We start from the raw sequence: 15,863 nt of genomic DNA on the forward strand, positions 1-15,863 counted from the left end.
CGTTTTTTTTTTCCCCCTAGACCTTGCTTAACTCATCCTTCTTGGCCCTTTTCTGCTTTAGCTTTCAGGTGTGTGGGAAGTTCTACACACATGGAACATTTTTTTCCCAAATTGCTGGGATGCCTTTCTGGCTCAGATCTCAGGCATTTTATTTCTGAGAGTGTTTTCCTTCAACAGATTCATTTACCACCCATGTTAGAGCAGAAAATGAAAACACTGTTATAAGTCAGGTGTTAATGATAGAATCCCATCTTTGCCTCTTTCCAGATGGACCCGGTTGGCTGAGGAGAGCGGGCATCCTGGGAGGAGGGAGATGACAACGACAGTGACAATGTCCATGACGAATAGCTGATATTTTTGTTTTTTGTTTTTGAGTACTCTGTGCTAAGAACTTTTCCTGAATTGTGTTATGTAATCCTTATAATAGTCTTCGAAGTATTTGCATTCCCATTTTGCATACAAGGTAATGAAGAATTGGTCCAAGGCCTCATCACCAGACGGTGTTCAGGTTTGGGTGTGAACCCAGACACGGCCTGTTTCCGTAGCTCTTGCTCTTAACTCCTAAGTCAGTGCTTCTCGACAAAGCACGCAGCAGTGTTCCTGATTGTCACCATTGTGAGGGAGAAGGAGGGAGGTGCTATTGGCATCTAGTGGGTTGAAGACAAGGATGCTGCTAAACTTCCCACAGGGCACCGGACAGCCCCCAGCGAAGATTTACATGGCCCCAGATGTCACAGTGCTCTAAATTGACACTGTGCTCTGAATGGTCTGCCTCCCAGAAATGAAATGCTTGTTTTCTGTTGAACTTCCAGAAAGTTGAGTAGTTTACCTTTTAACCTTAAACCTTACAGATTTCTTTCCACCAACCTTCTAAAATATTTCATGTGTACTATTTTTTAAAGATACCTAAGTGAGCAGTGGTGTGATGGAATGATTCAAAGAATCCAGCTGCTGTCAGAACAGAGAGCTTGCGTGACATGCTTTTGGTGCCAAGTTACCCTAACCTTGTGAGAAAGAGACCCCCAGTGAGAACAGTTTTGTCTGGGTCCTGTCGTAGCCCAGAAGCCTCTGCTGGCTGCGTGTGTATTCGTAGCCTGTCCTTGCCTGTTTGAGATCAGATCCACCCCAGGGGCCATGGGTACTAAGTGCCATTTAAGGAGGGACATTGACCCTTTTCAGTGCTTTTCATAGAAATGCTCTAGTATGCTGAAACCTGCATTCCCAAGAAGCCACCTGTCTGCAAGTCCTTTCTGACAAACCCCCAAAATCCTGTTGCCAGGGTTATTATGGCAATGATTGTGAAAACCTTGGCATTTAAAGGGATTCTCTGAACTCAAAAGAGAAAAACTTCGGAAACTGCTGTGAAGGAAGTATGAGCTAATACCTAGGCCAGGCAAATGCATAGCTTCTTTAACTCCTTGAACTTTTAAGTATCTGTTTACTTTTTCTCATTTTATTTTTATTTGCTTTACAAATTCTACATTAGTTTATATCAGTTAAACTCAAAAAATATTACAAGGGTTTAAGGAATTTTGTTTTTATATTGTGATTAAAAAAACACAGAAAATTTACCATCTTAGCCATTGTTAAAGGCACATTATGAATTTTCTAGTTTTATGCCTCAGTTCCAGTGATAGTTCACTCTGGTTGTTTTCTACCAATCACATAGCTGAAGAAGATTTCAATTATTTGTTGGCTCATCCATGTAGCAAATATTTGAGTACTTACTGTCTATGAAGTAGAATAGGAACGTTGTTTTGTTTCCTTCCAAAATAGAAACTTGTAATGTTTTCCTAATTATAAGATCTGTGCTTGTTGAAAAGAGTTCAGAAAATACAGAAAAGCGTAGTCACTCATCATCCCAGAACTCTGTTTACTATTATTAACACATAGGTATATCCTCCTAGATTGTTTTTTGTTACTGCCAATCTATGTCTGTTCTATTTTTACCCCAAATGCTATCACACTCTATACCATTAAGTTAGTAACCATCTTCAGTTAATACAATGTGGACATCTTTCCATGGCAGTAATTCTTCTGTATGATCTGTCTAATCATCTTAGTGGGTACATTGTATTCAATAATGTGAATGTACCTTAATGTCAGTGATCAGGACTCTTTCACTGAACACTCACGTCTCCTTTCTTTCTTCTGAACAGTACACAGCTGGTTGTTCTTATGTATATCTTTGTATTTTTGCTTAGTTAGTATAGAAACAAGGTCTCTTGTTTATTGTTGCATTCCCAGGAATTAACACTGCACATAGTAAGTCTTTAGTATAATAGATTTTAGTTGAGTGAGTGAATGGCCGGGTTATTTCTACAGGATTAGTAATAGTGCTTTTAATGTGATGTAGGACTTGGTAGTGATGTAGGGAGCTTGGTGATTGGGGTGACTTGACTGAACTGCCAGGGGCAGGGCTCTCTGTAATAGAGGCCATCCAGGGCCACTGAGGCCATAGGTTGCCTGGGAGAGATGGAAGATCACAGAAAGGGAGATGCTGTCTTCAGATACTTGTTCAGTGCTCACTGTACTCCCAAGGGCAGGGGAGTAAAACTGGTTCCTCTCTTGCTGCCTCCTTCACATGCAGCCAGTTTCCCTTCTGTGGGAAACCAAGGTTTCAGTCCAGTGTTGTCTGTCCTCTTCACCCTATTTGTGCCAGCAGTAAGTAGAGCAGAATGACAGGGAGGCTACCAGACTCCGGTCTTGGCTGTACCACTCACCGGCTTCCTGACCTTACATCACCTAACCTCTCTTTGCCTTCCACTCATCTCTATAAAGTAGAGAGAGAGAATTGCTGATAATAATAGTTGTACCTTACAGAGAGTGAGAGATTAATAAGTGTTAGCTAATATTATTATAAAATGAGTAAGCTTTAATATGTTGCCCTTTGTTTCTTTTGTATGGGAGAAATCCACTGTAAGCCCCAAACAAACCAACCTACTAGCACATGTATAACATATGTTGAGTTTTCTAAAACAAAATCATTTTGTGATTAGGAACTGCCAACTTTATTTGTTGTGTAATAAGATACTGCTCCTTTATTGAGCAGAGGAACTGTGTGTTCTTGTTCTCCTAGCTTTCAAGTCACATCGTTCCCTTGCATAGCTACCAATAAAGTGTTACTGTCTTTGAGGGGTTGGGCCTCAACAAGGGGCCCAGCATTGCTCACTCCAAGAGAAAGAGACCAAGTTCCACAGAGCAGAAGCTTTTATTCTTTGATCAAGGAATGGAGAGGTAAGAGCTCCTGCTCTGAAGGCACTTACTCCCCAAAAGGGGTGAATGGGAATGGTTTAAGGGGGTTCAAAGGGCAGGGGTGGTGACCATGTTGTCAGGATTCAAGGAGGGTGGAAGTGTCTAGCACCATCGGGAACATGCACAGTCTTGCACACGTGGGTGAATTGTGCCTTGCAAGGTGCAGCTCTCCCTGCCTGGGCAGGGTCTTTGTGTGGCGATGTGTTTTACCAAGAGTACAGTGAGCTTGGCTTCCTTGGTTCTTGCTGCTTAGGCAGTTGTCTCCCTCCTGCCTTGTTTTCTGTTAGCAGGCGCAGCCGACCAGGAGAACTGCTAGCTTTCCTCTATTCAGGCGCTGTTTTAGATGGGGACAGGTGAAAGTGGAGGGGTGAGGTTCACGCCTTGGTGACTGAAGGACAGCACCCGGCATCATAGTGATGAGAGGTTATTTGCTACTACCTCTGCCTTCTTGTAGGGGAAATAAAGCTCTATATAAACTCACCGGGAAGCTGTTGCTGAGCTTAGAGTGAGGAAAATGAGCTATGAATATTTGTTGTGAAGTGTAGAATTTCAATAAATACTGCTGTCTAAGTAGAATCAACTGTTCATTACCTCTCTGCTGACCACCGGTGATTCATAGGTAATCCTGAAACCTCCAAGGAGAAGGAAGGAAAAAAATACTACTAATATGCATCAGTAGTATTGCATATTACTGAAAGACGTGGAAGTCTGTTACAGAAGAGAAAGCACTGTTTAATAAAAACTTTTGAACCTGATTTTATGTCTTTCATGTTTTTGTTTCCTTGATGTTATAAAGCTCCTTTCCCCTAGCATGCCTTGGGATGTCTGGGTTCTGCTGCTCACAGCTTCACCAGCTTCAATTTCGGAGCAACTTCCCTATTGCTGCCCCATCTTACACTGCTAGTAAGGGACAGTATTATAATTATTGTAGTTTACACAGATCACTTACGTCTTCTTTACTCAGTTCTGCAAAGGCTCCTATATTTCCAAGTCAGGAAGGGACTGAATGAAGGGCAGTGTCAGATTTGAAGTTTTCCTGACTTTGGCAACTTAGTTTAGATGCCCTGAGGCCAACTTGGCTATCCAGAACTCTTGAGGAGTAAGTCATTCTGAATGAATGTTTCCTACATTGTCAAGCAGCTTACACCTCCCAGAACTAAAGCACTGAAACTAGAAATGTGGTGCACATTTGGGAAGATTGTGAAGAACTGTCCAGTGAACAACTTTGCCTTCCTAAGTGAAGGGAAGGGAATGTGTTTTAATGTGAGGCCTGGGCTGGTGTGATGACAGAGTCACCACACTGCTGCACCATGTGAACTGTGCTGTGCAGAATAGTTGTGAAGAAGCAGAGTGATGTTTACGTTACCTGTGCAATGCTTGAAGGGCTTTTTACTGCTCTGCTGTTTAGTTCTTGCTCCTCTTTTTCATTGATTTTTCTTGCTTGCTTGGGGCTAAGTCAGTGTGCTTGCCTCTTATAGTTTGTTTTTTGACATTAAGAATTTATGGAGGTAGGGATGTCAGATCGCCTCTTACAGGATACCACTATGCCTCTGACAGATGGGACGCATTGATCATTGGATTCTCTCTGCTGAGACATTAGAACCCACCTCAACATGACATTTCAGGCTGCAACTGCCTATGAGTTGAATGCAAATTGAAACCTTTATCTACCATCTATGTCTTCCTTGACTCATTCAGTTTACAAGTGAGGAAAACCAAGACTCAGAGAGGGAAGGTGGCTTACCTGGAGCCACACAGTTAGAATCTAGGTCCTCTGGTTCTTGGATCAGAGAACTTCAACCAGTTTGTCCCACCTAGTCACCGTGGGCTTAATGAAGCCCAGGCCTTTTGAAACTGAAAAATATGACTTGAGGGAGGGAGAAAGGGGGCTCTCGTGAGTCAGATGCATGGGGGATGTGTGTGTGTGCATGCTTTTATGTGTGCATGCATGCCAATTCTGATATCTGTTTTGCTTTCTTTTTAATTCTTAAATGTTTTCAACTGGTGGTGTTGACAGCTGGGAATTCTAGGTAAGAAAGGAATTATGATTTTAATTTGATGGAAGCAGAACCTGGATGTTACTACAGGTCTGCCTGTGCCCAAGGCCATGGGGTGGCAGGGAGGAGGTAGATGCTGATTTCCTTACTGTGATGTGTGTGTCTGTGTGTGGGGGCGGGTGGTCCTTAGACAGGAGAAAAATAACACCAAGTGAGGAGGCCCAACCTTAGACCCCAGTGAGCAGCTAGCCTATCCTGTCATTTTGACTCTGCCCCAGCAAGGACAGCGCGCCTTCTGCTTAGAAAAGCCTTTGCTACTCATGCTGTTACCTCAGGTGAAGGTAGATGGAGGCTGTAAAGGGCCCTTTGAGATTTTTCTTTTTCACTGTGTTTGGGGGAAAGGGTAAGTTCTTCAGAAAGAAAAAAGACTGCATTAAGTCAGTATCACATTTACAAATGCTTTTATATTAATATCTTCACACTTAGATACTTTTATTAAACAGTTTTATTTTCTTTTTAAATCAGTAGAGTAATATATGCACATAGTAAAAACTCCAACAGGAGAGCAGGCAAGTGAGAAGTAGATGTCTTTTCCTTCCTCCATCTAGGCCACGCTACAGACAATTGGTGTTAGTGGTCATTGTATGTACACATACATACTCCACATACAGAAATGCACATACGTAGAAAATTAGGGCATGCCGATAGTATGAGTTCACTGGGACTGTCGTAACAGTACCACAGGCTGTGTGGTTTAACCAACAGAAATTTCTCACTGTTGAAGGCTGGTCCTTTGAGATAGAGGGCTCAGGAGGGTTGGTCTCTGGAGGCCTTGGCTGGCAAACTTGATATCCTCCTCTTGTGTCTTCACATGGTCTTTCTGTGTGTGTGTCTCTGTCTTAATCTCCTTGTCATGAAAGGGTCTCAGTTATACTGATTAGGGCCCACTCCAATGACTTTCTTTGACCTTAATTACCTCTTTAAGGATCCTATTTACAAATATAGTCACATCCTAAGGGTGTTAGGACTTCAATGTGTGAATTGGGTAGGGGTTGGGGGCGGTGGGACACAATTCAGTCCATAGTACTGACTTACCCAAAATTACACTTTTGTGTAGGTAGCCCATTATTCATTTATCTAGTCCCCATGTAGCTAGAGAGTAAGGCTGTTTACATGCTTGTAAGGAACACCCTTATTCCTAAATCTCTGCACCCAGGATTGTAAGCATTGCCCTCCAGAGAGATTGTCTTGCCTCCCTTTTGAGTGTATAATAATGTCTTGTGGAAAAGGAGAGTGTGCTGCAACTTCAAATTAAAGCCCTTAATGGTCTCTGTGATATAATCTTGTATGAGAAGGTCAGAGGGCAACACTTAACTTGTGAACTTGGCCCTGTGGCCAGCTCTTTTGTTTGAGGAGTGTTACTATTACAGCTTTATCATACATTATTCACTTATGTGGGTAAAATTGTGATATTTCCAGAATATCTCACCTGGCTTTAGTACATCTGCATATTAATTGGCATTCAGAGGTGGAAAGAAGTATGACTTTAGTGCACTTGCATCATTCCTCAGGGGTGGAGAGAAGTTCATCTACGTATCAATGGCTAATTACCTGGGCCAGGAAGGCTTGTCTGTACCTGAGAGGGGAGGGGAGAGCTGGTTTTGCTTCTGCTGGAGCAGGAAAGAGAGAAGGTCCTGGACTACAGTTTGTAAGCAGTGAACAGGTTTTAAACTTTATTTCTCCCTTTGACTGATTTCGGTTTTTAGAGGTATTATGCCCCAGTATTTCCTTTCCCCAGAATTACATCTAGCGCAGTTGGCAGATTCCTCTGAATCCGAAATCTGTTATAGTGGGTGTGACCTTTGGGAGGGCCGCCCCTAGAAATGATGGGGAGAAGTGGTGCTCACGCTAAGAGACATGTGTCTACACTCGTGTGGTCATGAAGGCACCACCACCGCTGCTGCTGCTCCTGCTGCTGGCCAGAGCCTGGTCACAGCTATGGAAAGGAGCAGAAGTCCGGGTCACCTTGATAGAGAAGCAACTGGCTGCTGTGTACCATGCCTTGCTGGCTATGGAGCCCATCGCCTGAACAGCTCTGACCAAGGTAATAACCACCTATCCCATCGCGGGGTGGGTGAGAGCCTGGACCCAAAGGCCATGGAGTGGCGTGGCATAGATACCTACCGTATATCATGTGACTGGCCATTTTCCTTTGGCGTCCCCAGGGAATAATGAAGCAGACACGTTGGCCCAGGTGCCCTGGCTAGAAAGAAAGCCTGTGTTTGATGTGGCCCAATGGCTACATCAGCATTTGTTGCATGCAGGGCAAAAGACAATATGGGCCCGTTGGTGGGGCTTGCCATTGACCTTTGAATAACTCAGCCGAGCCCGGAAGGAGTGCCCGGCATGTTGTGCAGATCAGCAAACCACCAAGAGGGGCCTAGAGTGTCTCTTTGCAGCCTATGGCTGGTCACCAGTGATTGAGAGCAATCAAGGTACCAACTTTATTGGACATGCATTGCAAGGATGGGTGCAGCAATTAGGAGTAAAATGGATGTGACCCTGGACATTTCAACACATGGACTGGCAATGGCTGGTTCTTCCTGCACCTTGGGGAAAAGGACCAGAAGCTGGCCTCCTGTGTATTCCTGGAATAACAGCAAAGTGGCCCCCCACAATCATGGTTATTTGCTTCTACAGTCCTTGTGTCCTGGATGCACCCCCTGGCTGCAGCTGCCATGTGATGGCTGGTTTGGAGGAGCGTTGGACTTAATCTGCATGGGACTTTGAATCTATCTGAATCCTCTGGCTTGAGAATTATCATGATTGTATTGCTGTTGTCAAGAAAAAGTGCTTAAAGAGAGGCTTGACTTTATCTAATGTTTGGTAAAAGTTTTGTGAGCAATCTAGCATCGTTGTTATGAATGAGTAAACAAGTGTAGAAACATATTTTGTGCTTAGTGAGAGATTGTGCTGTGAAGTACATTTACTTAATCTGCATAGACTGAATCCTCTGGCTTGAAGATTATCAAGATTTTATTGCTGTTGCTATTGTATGTCATTAGATTGGTCGGAAGAGGGGGAATGAGTAAATTGTAAGTTGAGATTTCTGGAGGGGTGGCCTGTGTGTAAAATTATAATATTTTCAGAATATCTCGCCTGGCTTTAGTACATCTGCATATCAGGTGAAAAGAAGTATGGCTTTAGTGCATTTGCATCATTCCTCAGGGGTGGAGAGAAGTTCATCTCCATATCAATGGGTAATTACTTGGGCCAGGAGGGCTTATCTCTGCCTGAGAGGTGAGGGGAGGGCTGGTTTGCTTCTGCTGGAGCAGGAAAGAGAGAAGGTCCCGGACTGCAGTTTGTGAGCAGTAAATGGGTTTTAAACTTGATTTCTTCCTTTGACTGGTTTTGGTTTTTAGAGGTATTTTGCCCCGGGATTTCCTCTCCCTGGACTTATAACTTAGCATTCATATATTGAGCCATTAATGAGGAAAGGTTTTTTCATTTATTTGGCTTTTTAAAAAACAGACTATTTTTTAGAGCATTTTAGGTTCACAGCAGAATTGAGAGGAAGGTACAGAGATTTCCCATATTGTTAGCTCCTGCCCCTCCACATGCATAGCCTCCCACATATCAATGGCCCCCATGGTACATGTGTTACAGTCAGTGAACCTACACTGACACATCCTTATCACAAATGGCTCTGGTTTATATTAGGGTTCTCTTTTGATGTTGTACATTCTACATTTATTTGTTTTTAATGCTCTGACTTGTTCACTGAAAGATTGAAACCCTCTAGAGTCAGGGATATTAACAAAATGCTGAAACTTCTCTCCAAGCTTTTGACAGACCTGAAAGTTAGGCTGGCTGCGAATTGAAGGTGAGGATCGGTGTGAGTGATATGGTCAGAGTAATTAAGCTGTAAGTGGCAGGAGCTGGATGTAAACCTGTTTATTCCAAATTAAGCTCTTCCAGACAAAAGTGGTAAGACAGTGGGGCTGTGAGATTTTCTGGATGCTAACATGACATTTCTTTCATGGATGGTATTTTGAATTCCATTTGGTGTATACATCAATGTTTAGCTTAAGGTAATGAACTTGTACTGTTGGTTATTGGCATAGCGTGGTTGATAAATAACTTTTAGGTTAGTAGAGAACAGCTGTTGGATTGTAATATTAGGTAGTGTGTATATGTATACACATGTGTATATGTATAAACATATAAACATACATATGTATTTAAATGTATGTTTAATATTAAATATATGTATGCATATATATTTAAGCATTATATAGACTGAAAGTGAAAAGTAAGGAACGTTAGAAAAATCAGATCCATACAATGATACATGACTTTAATGATAGGGTAGAATTAAACCAGTATGATTTTTCTTTCCACATTTTCCTTAATCGCATCCATTCTATCTCTGTTTGTCTCCCTTAAAATGACCAATTAAACTCACATATATATGTGTGTGTGTGTGTGTGTGTGTGTGTTTATTTTTACCCTTTGTGGAGATAGTGAGATATTCTGCTGTGGGAAAGTTCTATGATGGGAGGCATTAACCTCTTCTCAAATACTTTGTTTATTGCATTTGAATTTGAAATACAGTAAGATTGGTTATTTAAGACCATAGAATTTAAAAAGTCAGCACTCGGTAAGGGAGGCAGTTGGGAAAGAATTTGGGAGGCAGAAGAGGGAGGGAGGCAAGGCCCAGAGAAAAGCCAGCCGGGCAAGTCAGTTGGCTGGGGAGATTTGGGCATAAGAGTAGAAACAAGTCAGTCAAATCGATAGAGAATATGAGTGAGTGACTTGTAAAGAAAGGTGGCCTCTAAGAACACCTATATGTATGGGTGCTAGATCCCACTTGAGTGATCTCTCAGCTCAGCCCAAGTTGAATAGCTTACCTTACAAAGCAGTGGCCTAGCTTTATGAGGCAAGAAGAGTCTTTTTGAAGATGACTTGGAAGACTGAATAAAAGATGGAGAGTACATTAGCAAAAATTTGAAGTGATGAAATAGTACAGAATGACAAAAGGGTCAAACAATGGCAGTTCTGTAAAGTAAAAGAAATGACTTGGGAAGTGACTACATTTCCAAGATCTGTCCTAACATCATTACGATTACAACCTGTTTTCTCTTACCTGGGTGTCAGTCTTATACCTGTATTATACTAGTATACCTCTCTCTTCTCATTGTAAGTGATGTTTATAGCGTGGCATTCTAATTGATACCTGTTTTGAGCCATGCAAAGTCTTGAAAAGCCATACAAAGAACTTCCTTCCAAATCATTACCAGAAGATTGAATTGTTAGGTTTTAGGTTTTATAGAGACTCGAGTGTTAATACATGTAGGTTTGGTTGTTATTTGCAGTTTATAGTAATGTCTCTTGTAAAATTCCCAGTTTTCTTAATAGAAATTCCTTCCTGACACCAGGTATGTCCGATGAGGCCCCCTACAGGACATAGCAGAAGCATAAGTACTGTTACCACCCCCACTTTACAAATGAGGAGACTGAGTCTTAAAAGGATAAATAACTTGTTTATAGTGTACAGTTTGTTGGTGGAACAACCAGGCACCAAACCTGGGCAGGATGACTGTGAGCCTGGACCTTTAACAGCACTACCCCATTGCCCTGTGTGTCCCTAAAGATCTAGGTTCAGAGGGCACTGAAAATATTCCATATTATATAACAATGGGTATATGTCATATGTTTGTCTAAATCCATTGAATGTACAACAACAAGAATGAACCCTCAGGTACTGTGGGCTTTGGGTAATTAGGGTGTGCCAGCCAGTGCGGGTTCATCCTTGGTAAAAAATGTACCATTCTGGTGGATGATTGATAATGGGGGAGACTATGCATGTGTAGGAGTAAGGGGTATATGGGAAATCTCTGTGCTTCCTCTCAATTTTATTGTAAACCTCAGACAACTCTGAAAACATAGTCTTTAAAAAGAAAAAAATTAATACCAGATCCAAAACTGAAAATTCATCCCTATTTTAGTCAATATTCCTAAATTATGTCTAGTTGCATTGACCAGTAAAGCCCAAACCAATAAAGATATCCAGTTGTCTGAAGTAAAAGGCTGTGTGTCCTTAGTGATGCAGGTGGGCCTCGGGCTCGGGTAAACAATACACTTCTAAGAGGCACCTATTCCTTTTGAGCTTTAAGTTACACTCACAGTATTTCCTGCAAAGGACTATGGCTGCAGCATACGTAGCCTTTTGCATCACAACATGCCCCTCGGTGTCCGTAGTTCATTCTTTGATTCATGGATTTTCTTAAATCCCTCACTTGCATCCACCTTTTTTTACATTCTTCTCACCTCCCTTTGTCCTTTTCCTAGTTCTTGGCTGCTTTTCTTACTCTTAGTCGACTCCAGAACTCTGTCTAAGAGTAATGATTTTGTGCCTCCAGTGAGCTGTGCCTTTTCTGTTCAATTATTGGCCATTTTCCAAGCCACAGTGCTTATCACGTGAAGACAGTGTGTGAGAATTCTGGCAGAGCTTTGTTCACAATAAACTGTTCTTCATGTTCTACAGGCAGGAGGGCCCAGAAAAATGGTGGCTTGGCAGGTCGATCTGCAGAGATTTGGAGTGAATTGGTTTGTAAAGAAATGGCCCTAAGAGGATGTTGTGTGTTCCTTTTCTAGTTGGCCTGCTGCTGTGGGTCTGCTGGCTGCTCCCTCTGCTGTGGCTGCTGCCCCAAAATCCGGCAGTCGCGGAGCACGCGCGTCATGTATGCGCTCTACTTCATTCTAGTCGCCGTCCTCTGCTGCATCATGATGTCAGAAACTGTGGCTAATGAGATGAAAGAGCACGTAAGTCTGCCTCTCTTTCAATTATTCCCATTTCTGATGGTAAATGAAGGTGTGTGGGAAAAATTCAATTCAGAAGGTGGGACTCTCCCACCCTAGAGTGGTTTGGGGTATGTGTTTGCTCTCACTGAACCTTCCTGAAGCCTCTTCAGTGCTTCCTGCCCAGCAGGTGAACCGTTCAGTATCTTGATCTCAGTACAGATGCAGTTTGATGCTTTTATTGTAGAGGGTTGTGTGTTTTGTCTTAGCCTTGCTTGTAGCTGTTCCTAATTAGGTGTATAGTCTTTTCTTGTAGACTTGTACTTTCCCTTGTCATACAGATGTCTGCCAGTATCTCAAGTAGCAGCTGTTACACACACTTAATTTGGCCTATGTGGCAAGTATGATAAAGCTGAGATAAGCCCACAGATAATGAGGAGTGGGCTGCAGAGTAGTTTTCACTTTTCTGGACATTCCACTTGTAGGGTGGGTGCCTTAAGGATGAGGGATCATCTCCAGCCATTTCTTGGGCAATGTACACATTGGGCCTGGTGTGCGAGCTGATGAGGACACATACAGGACATTTTTCTGGACTTTCACCATAGTAGGCCTCTTCATCAGCCAGATTATGGGGGTATGTGTTGGGGTTTTTGAGGGAGCCCAGTAAATAATACTTCCCTTCCCAGGTTCTGAACAAATTAACAAAAAAGATGGCAATGTCAGCAGATAGCTGCTAATATGATCTTTATCCTCATAAAGCTGAGGTGAGACAGTGTGGCTCATATCTCCAGAGAAGTGGGCTTCTTACTTACTACCCAACCCCAGAATGAGTCAGACTTACCCACCTAGGAACCCACTAGGGCACCAGTCTCACAGGGCTGGGCCAGACTTGCAATCAGGGGCACAGTTTGCTGGGAAATGCAGCAGGCGTGTTCCCTGAGGACAGCTGTTGGCAGAGGGAAAGGGGGACAGGAAGGGCTTGCCATCCAAATAGTGTCTCCCTGGGGCTCAGCACAGTGATGGGGGTTTTGGGGGAGCTCTTATGGAGCCTCCCCTCCCCTCCCAGTGGAGATGATGTCACCAAGGGCACCTCTGCAGAAGTGTTTGTTCTCCCCTTTATGCTGAAACTGTAGGCTATTTTAAATACACTTGAGTGTTCAAAACAACCGTTTTCTTAAAAGCACTTGATGTGTTCCTATCCATTAGTTAAAGTGGCCCTTTGAAGTTTTCTGTTGGGTAATGCTTTTATAATTGTGGCTGAATGGTCTGGAATAAAGTTGAATTGTCAAAACTTGAGAAATCTAGATACTCCTGGTTTCACCATTGGATTTCTACTCGGTAAGGGACAGCAGAGGGAACTAAGGGGTATTCAGACTTGTGAGAAAGGAGTTTATAATCTGGAAGACCAGGTATAAAGTCTTCTGAGGCAGAAAACAAAATAGAAATTAGTAAGTGCTGCAGGCTACATGACATGCTCTGGCAGTTTGGAGGCAGCGAGACCAAGGCCTAAGGCTGCCTCGCCGGGCCATACCATGTTTTCCTGTATCTTGGTGGTGATTGGCCCCGAATCTTTTCCTCTTACCGTGGCATTTGAGGCAAATGGGTAAAATTTTAACTCTTATTCTAAAGGTCCACTTAATCTCATTTACTCTCTTCATTTTTTAGGTAACTTAGTGTACTCTTTAAATTCAACAAGCATTGGCCTGAGATCCACTGTGGTACTGAGTGGTAGGAACCAGCTTTTAGAAAGTTTTCAGTCTTGAATTAAGCTTTGGTTCCAAGAAACAAAATCTCAAACTATACAGATATATAGTATCTCTTAGTGGTGAACCCATCAGAAACATTGGAGTTAGAGATGGAGATGGGTAATTTGGGAGCCACTAGTATGTATTTTAAGATATGACTTTCATAATAATTTTAACATTTGATTACCCTCCAAGGGATCTGCCCTATGAAATAGTCCCTAACAATTCCAGCCAGTATCTAGTTTTTGAGTGTTCATAGAACATTTATGAAACAGAAAATGGTGACTGGTATTGCTGGGGAAGACTTTTTAGAAGTAGGGACTTGTATGATAATAATGAGTATTTTAATTGTTAATATTTATTGGGTGATGCCATGTGCCAGGTTTTATTCCAAACTGTATCATCTCAGTTCTTCACTGCTGCACTCTACCTGAGCAGTGCGGACTGTCATCCCTGCTCTATAGATGAGGAAACTAAGGCACTGAGTCTTTGAATCTTGAAGTACCTTGCTGGAGGTCTCCAGCTCTAAGTGGCCCAGTTGTGTCTAGAACCAAGGCTGATGGCAATCTTAGTGACAAAGCTGTGTAGATGGAGAAAAGGGAAGAGTACATGGACAAGGCATGTGTAGAAGGACAGAGGGGAGACGTGGGCAGGTAAAAAGGCGAAATCTTGTGGGAATTTCTGTGCTAAGCTGAGGTATTTGCCCATGGTCTGAGGGCAAATGGGGAGCCAGCATAGAGCCTTGAGTAGGAAGCTGCCATCACAGAAACAGCTGGGGATGTTTAGAGAGGTGTGCCCAGCAGTGGTGTGTGTGCAATGTGGTCTGGGGTCAGAGCCGAGGGAGGGAGAGGGGGGTGGCCCTGCAGCCTCACAGAGGCGCTTGTGAATGTTTCTCTGCCTGCCCCCTGAATGCGCTGATTTAGAAACGGTTTGGCTGCACTTCCTGCAGAGTGAATGAGGTCCCTGTGGGTGAACTCAATCCTTTTCCATATGAAGGACCTTAAGGGGTGTGGGGGCTAGCTGGCCAGCTGGACACAAAGTTCATGGCCTATAGAATATAGGCTGACTTCATCCTCAGGCGGTGCTTGAGGGCTGGTGTTGAAGGGTCCCTTGTGGGGATGCACACTGGGCTCCTGCTGCAGCCTTCGCCCCCTCCTTGTTGGTTGTGGAAATACTGAGGATGTGATGGGAAGAGGAGAAAGCTTGTGTGCATGCATGACGGCTGGGCAGGGAGTGTGTAATGGTCTCCCACCCAGCATTCTTGCCTTTATGCTCAGTGGCCGGGGCTCTGTCCAGAGCCCATGGGCCTCTGGTATGCAGGTTAAGGACATGAGGGCAGCAACTTTTCAGTTATTTGCAGTTTTGTCTTGGTTTCACAATGCAGCCTGTGTTAAAGTTTGAGTGAAAGGGTACTGCAAGGAGCTGCTGGGCCAGACTTGGTCCTGCCTCTTTTCACTTGGGAAACGCCTCTTTCCAGTGAGCGCTTGGGCTCAGATCAGAGAAAGCTTTGCTGTGTTGGTTGAATAGGGTGTGATTTCTGTCTTCTGGAGCATTTTTCTCATCTCAAAACATAGGAGGTGTTTTATTGCAGGTCATTCTTATCATTAATCATGGGATTCAAGCAGGTCATCTTGAGATATTTGATGCCTGGGGGATTAAAAATCCTTTCAGAATGTAGAATGATCAAAAAAAAAAGTGAGAAATGTAAGCCTCCTGACCTATACCACTAATCAAGATATAACATTCTGTGTTTGGAGGTAGATGATGACACTTTGAGGTTTAGCTCTGAAGTAGCTCTGCACTGGCATTTTGGGAGGAAGGAGAAAGAAAGGTTCTTGTTTCCTATGAAAGAGGGGCCCCTAAAACCAACCCTGCATTGGAAAAGGAAGGGTGTGTGATCCATGTGACCCTCAGGCCTTCTTCGCTCTGAGCTCAGTGTGCCAGGCCAACATAGGTTGAGCCTTAAGTGTTCCTAACCTGAAACATCTTAGATCCACTTTCTTTGCCCTGTGTTCCACTTGGTCCTGGGCTGCTCTCATTCACTAAGATGTGGTAGGCAGGTGGC

The 15,863-nt window shown here is 43.3% G+C and overlaps 1 protein-coding gene across 2 annotated transcripts in view; it reads left to right on the plus strand.

The window, feature by feature from the left end:
• The window catches only part of SERINC5 (serine incorporator 5), a 119,568-nt gene that overhangs the window by 48,619 nt on the left and 55,086 nt on the right, over positions 1 to 15,863 (plus strand). Inside the window, exon 2 of one of the 2 annotated variants that reach the window (XM_036914167.2) lies at positions 11,910 to 12,077. The exons of the other annotated variant lie outside the window; for it this stretch is intronic. Coding sequence (XP_036770062.1) covers positions 11,910 to 12,077 — 168 coding nt within the window. The remainder of the gene's footprint in view (positions 1 to 11,909; positions 12,078 to 15,863) is intronic. 2 annotated transcript variants of the gene reach the window in all.

This window comes from Manis pentadactyla, chromosome 2 (genome assembly GCF_030020395.1).
Source record: "Manis pentadactyla isolate mManPen7 chromosome 2, mManPen7.hap1, whole genome shotgun sequence".
NCBI lineage: Eukaryota > Metazoa > Chordata > Mammalia > Pholidota > Manidae > Manis > Manis pentadactyla.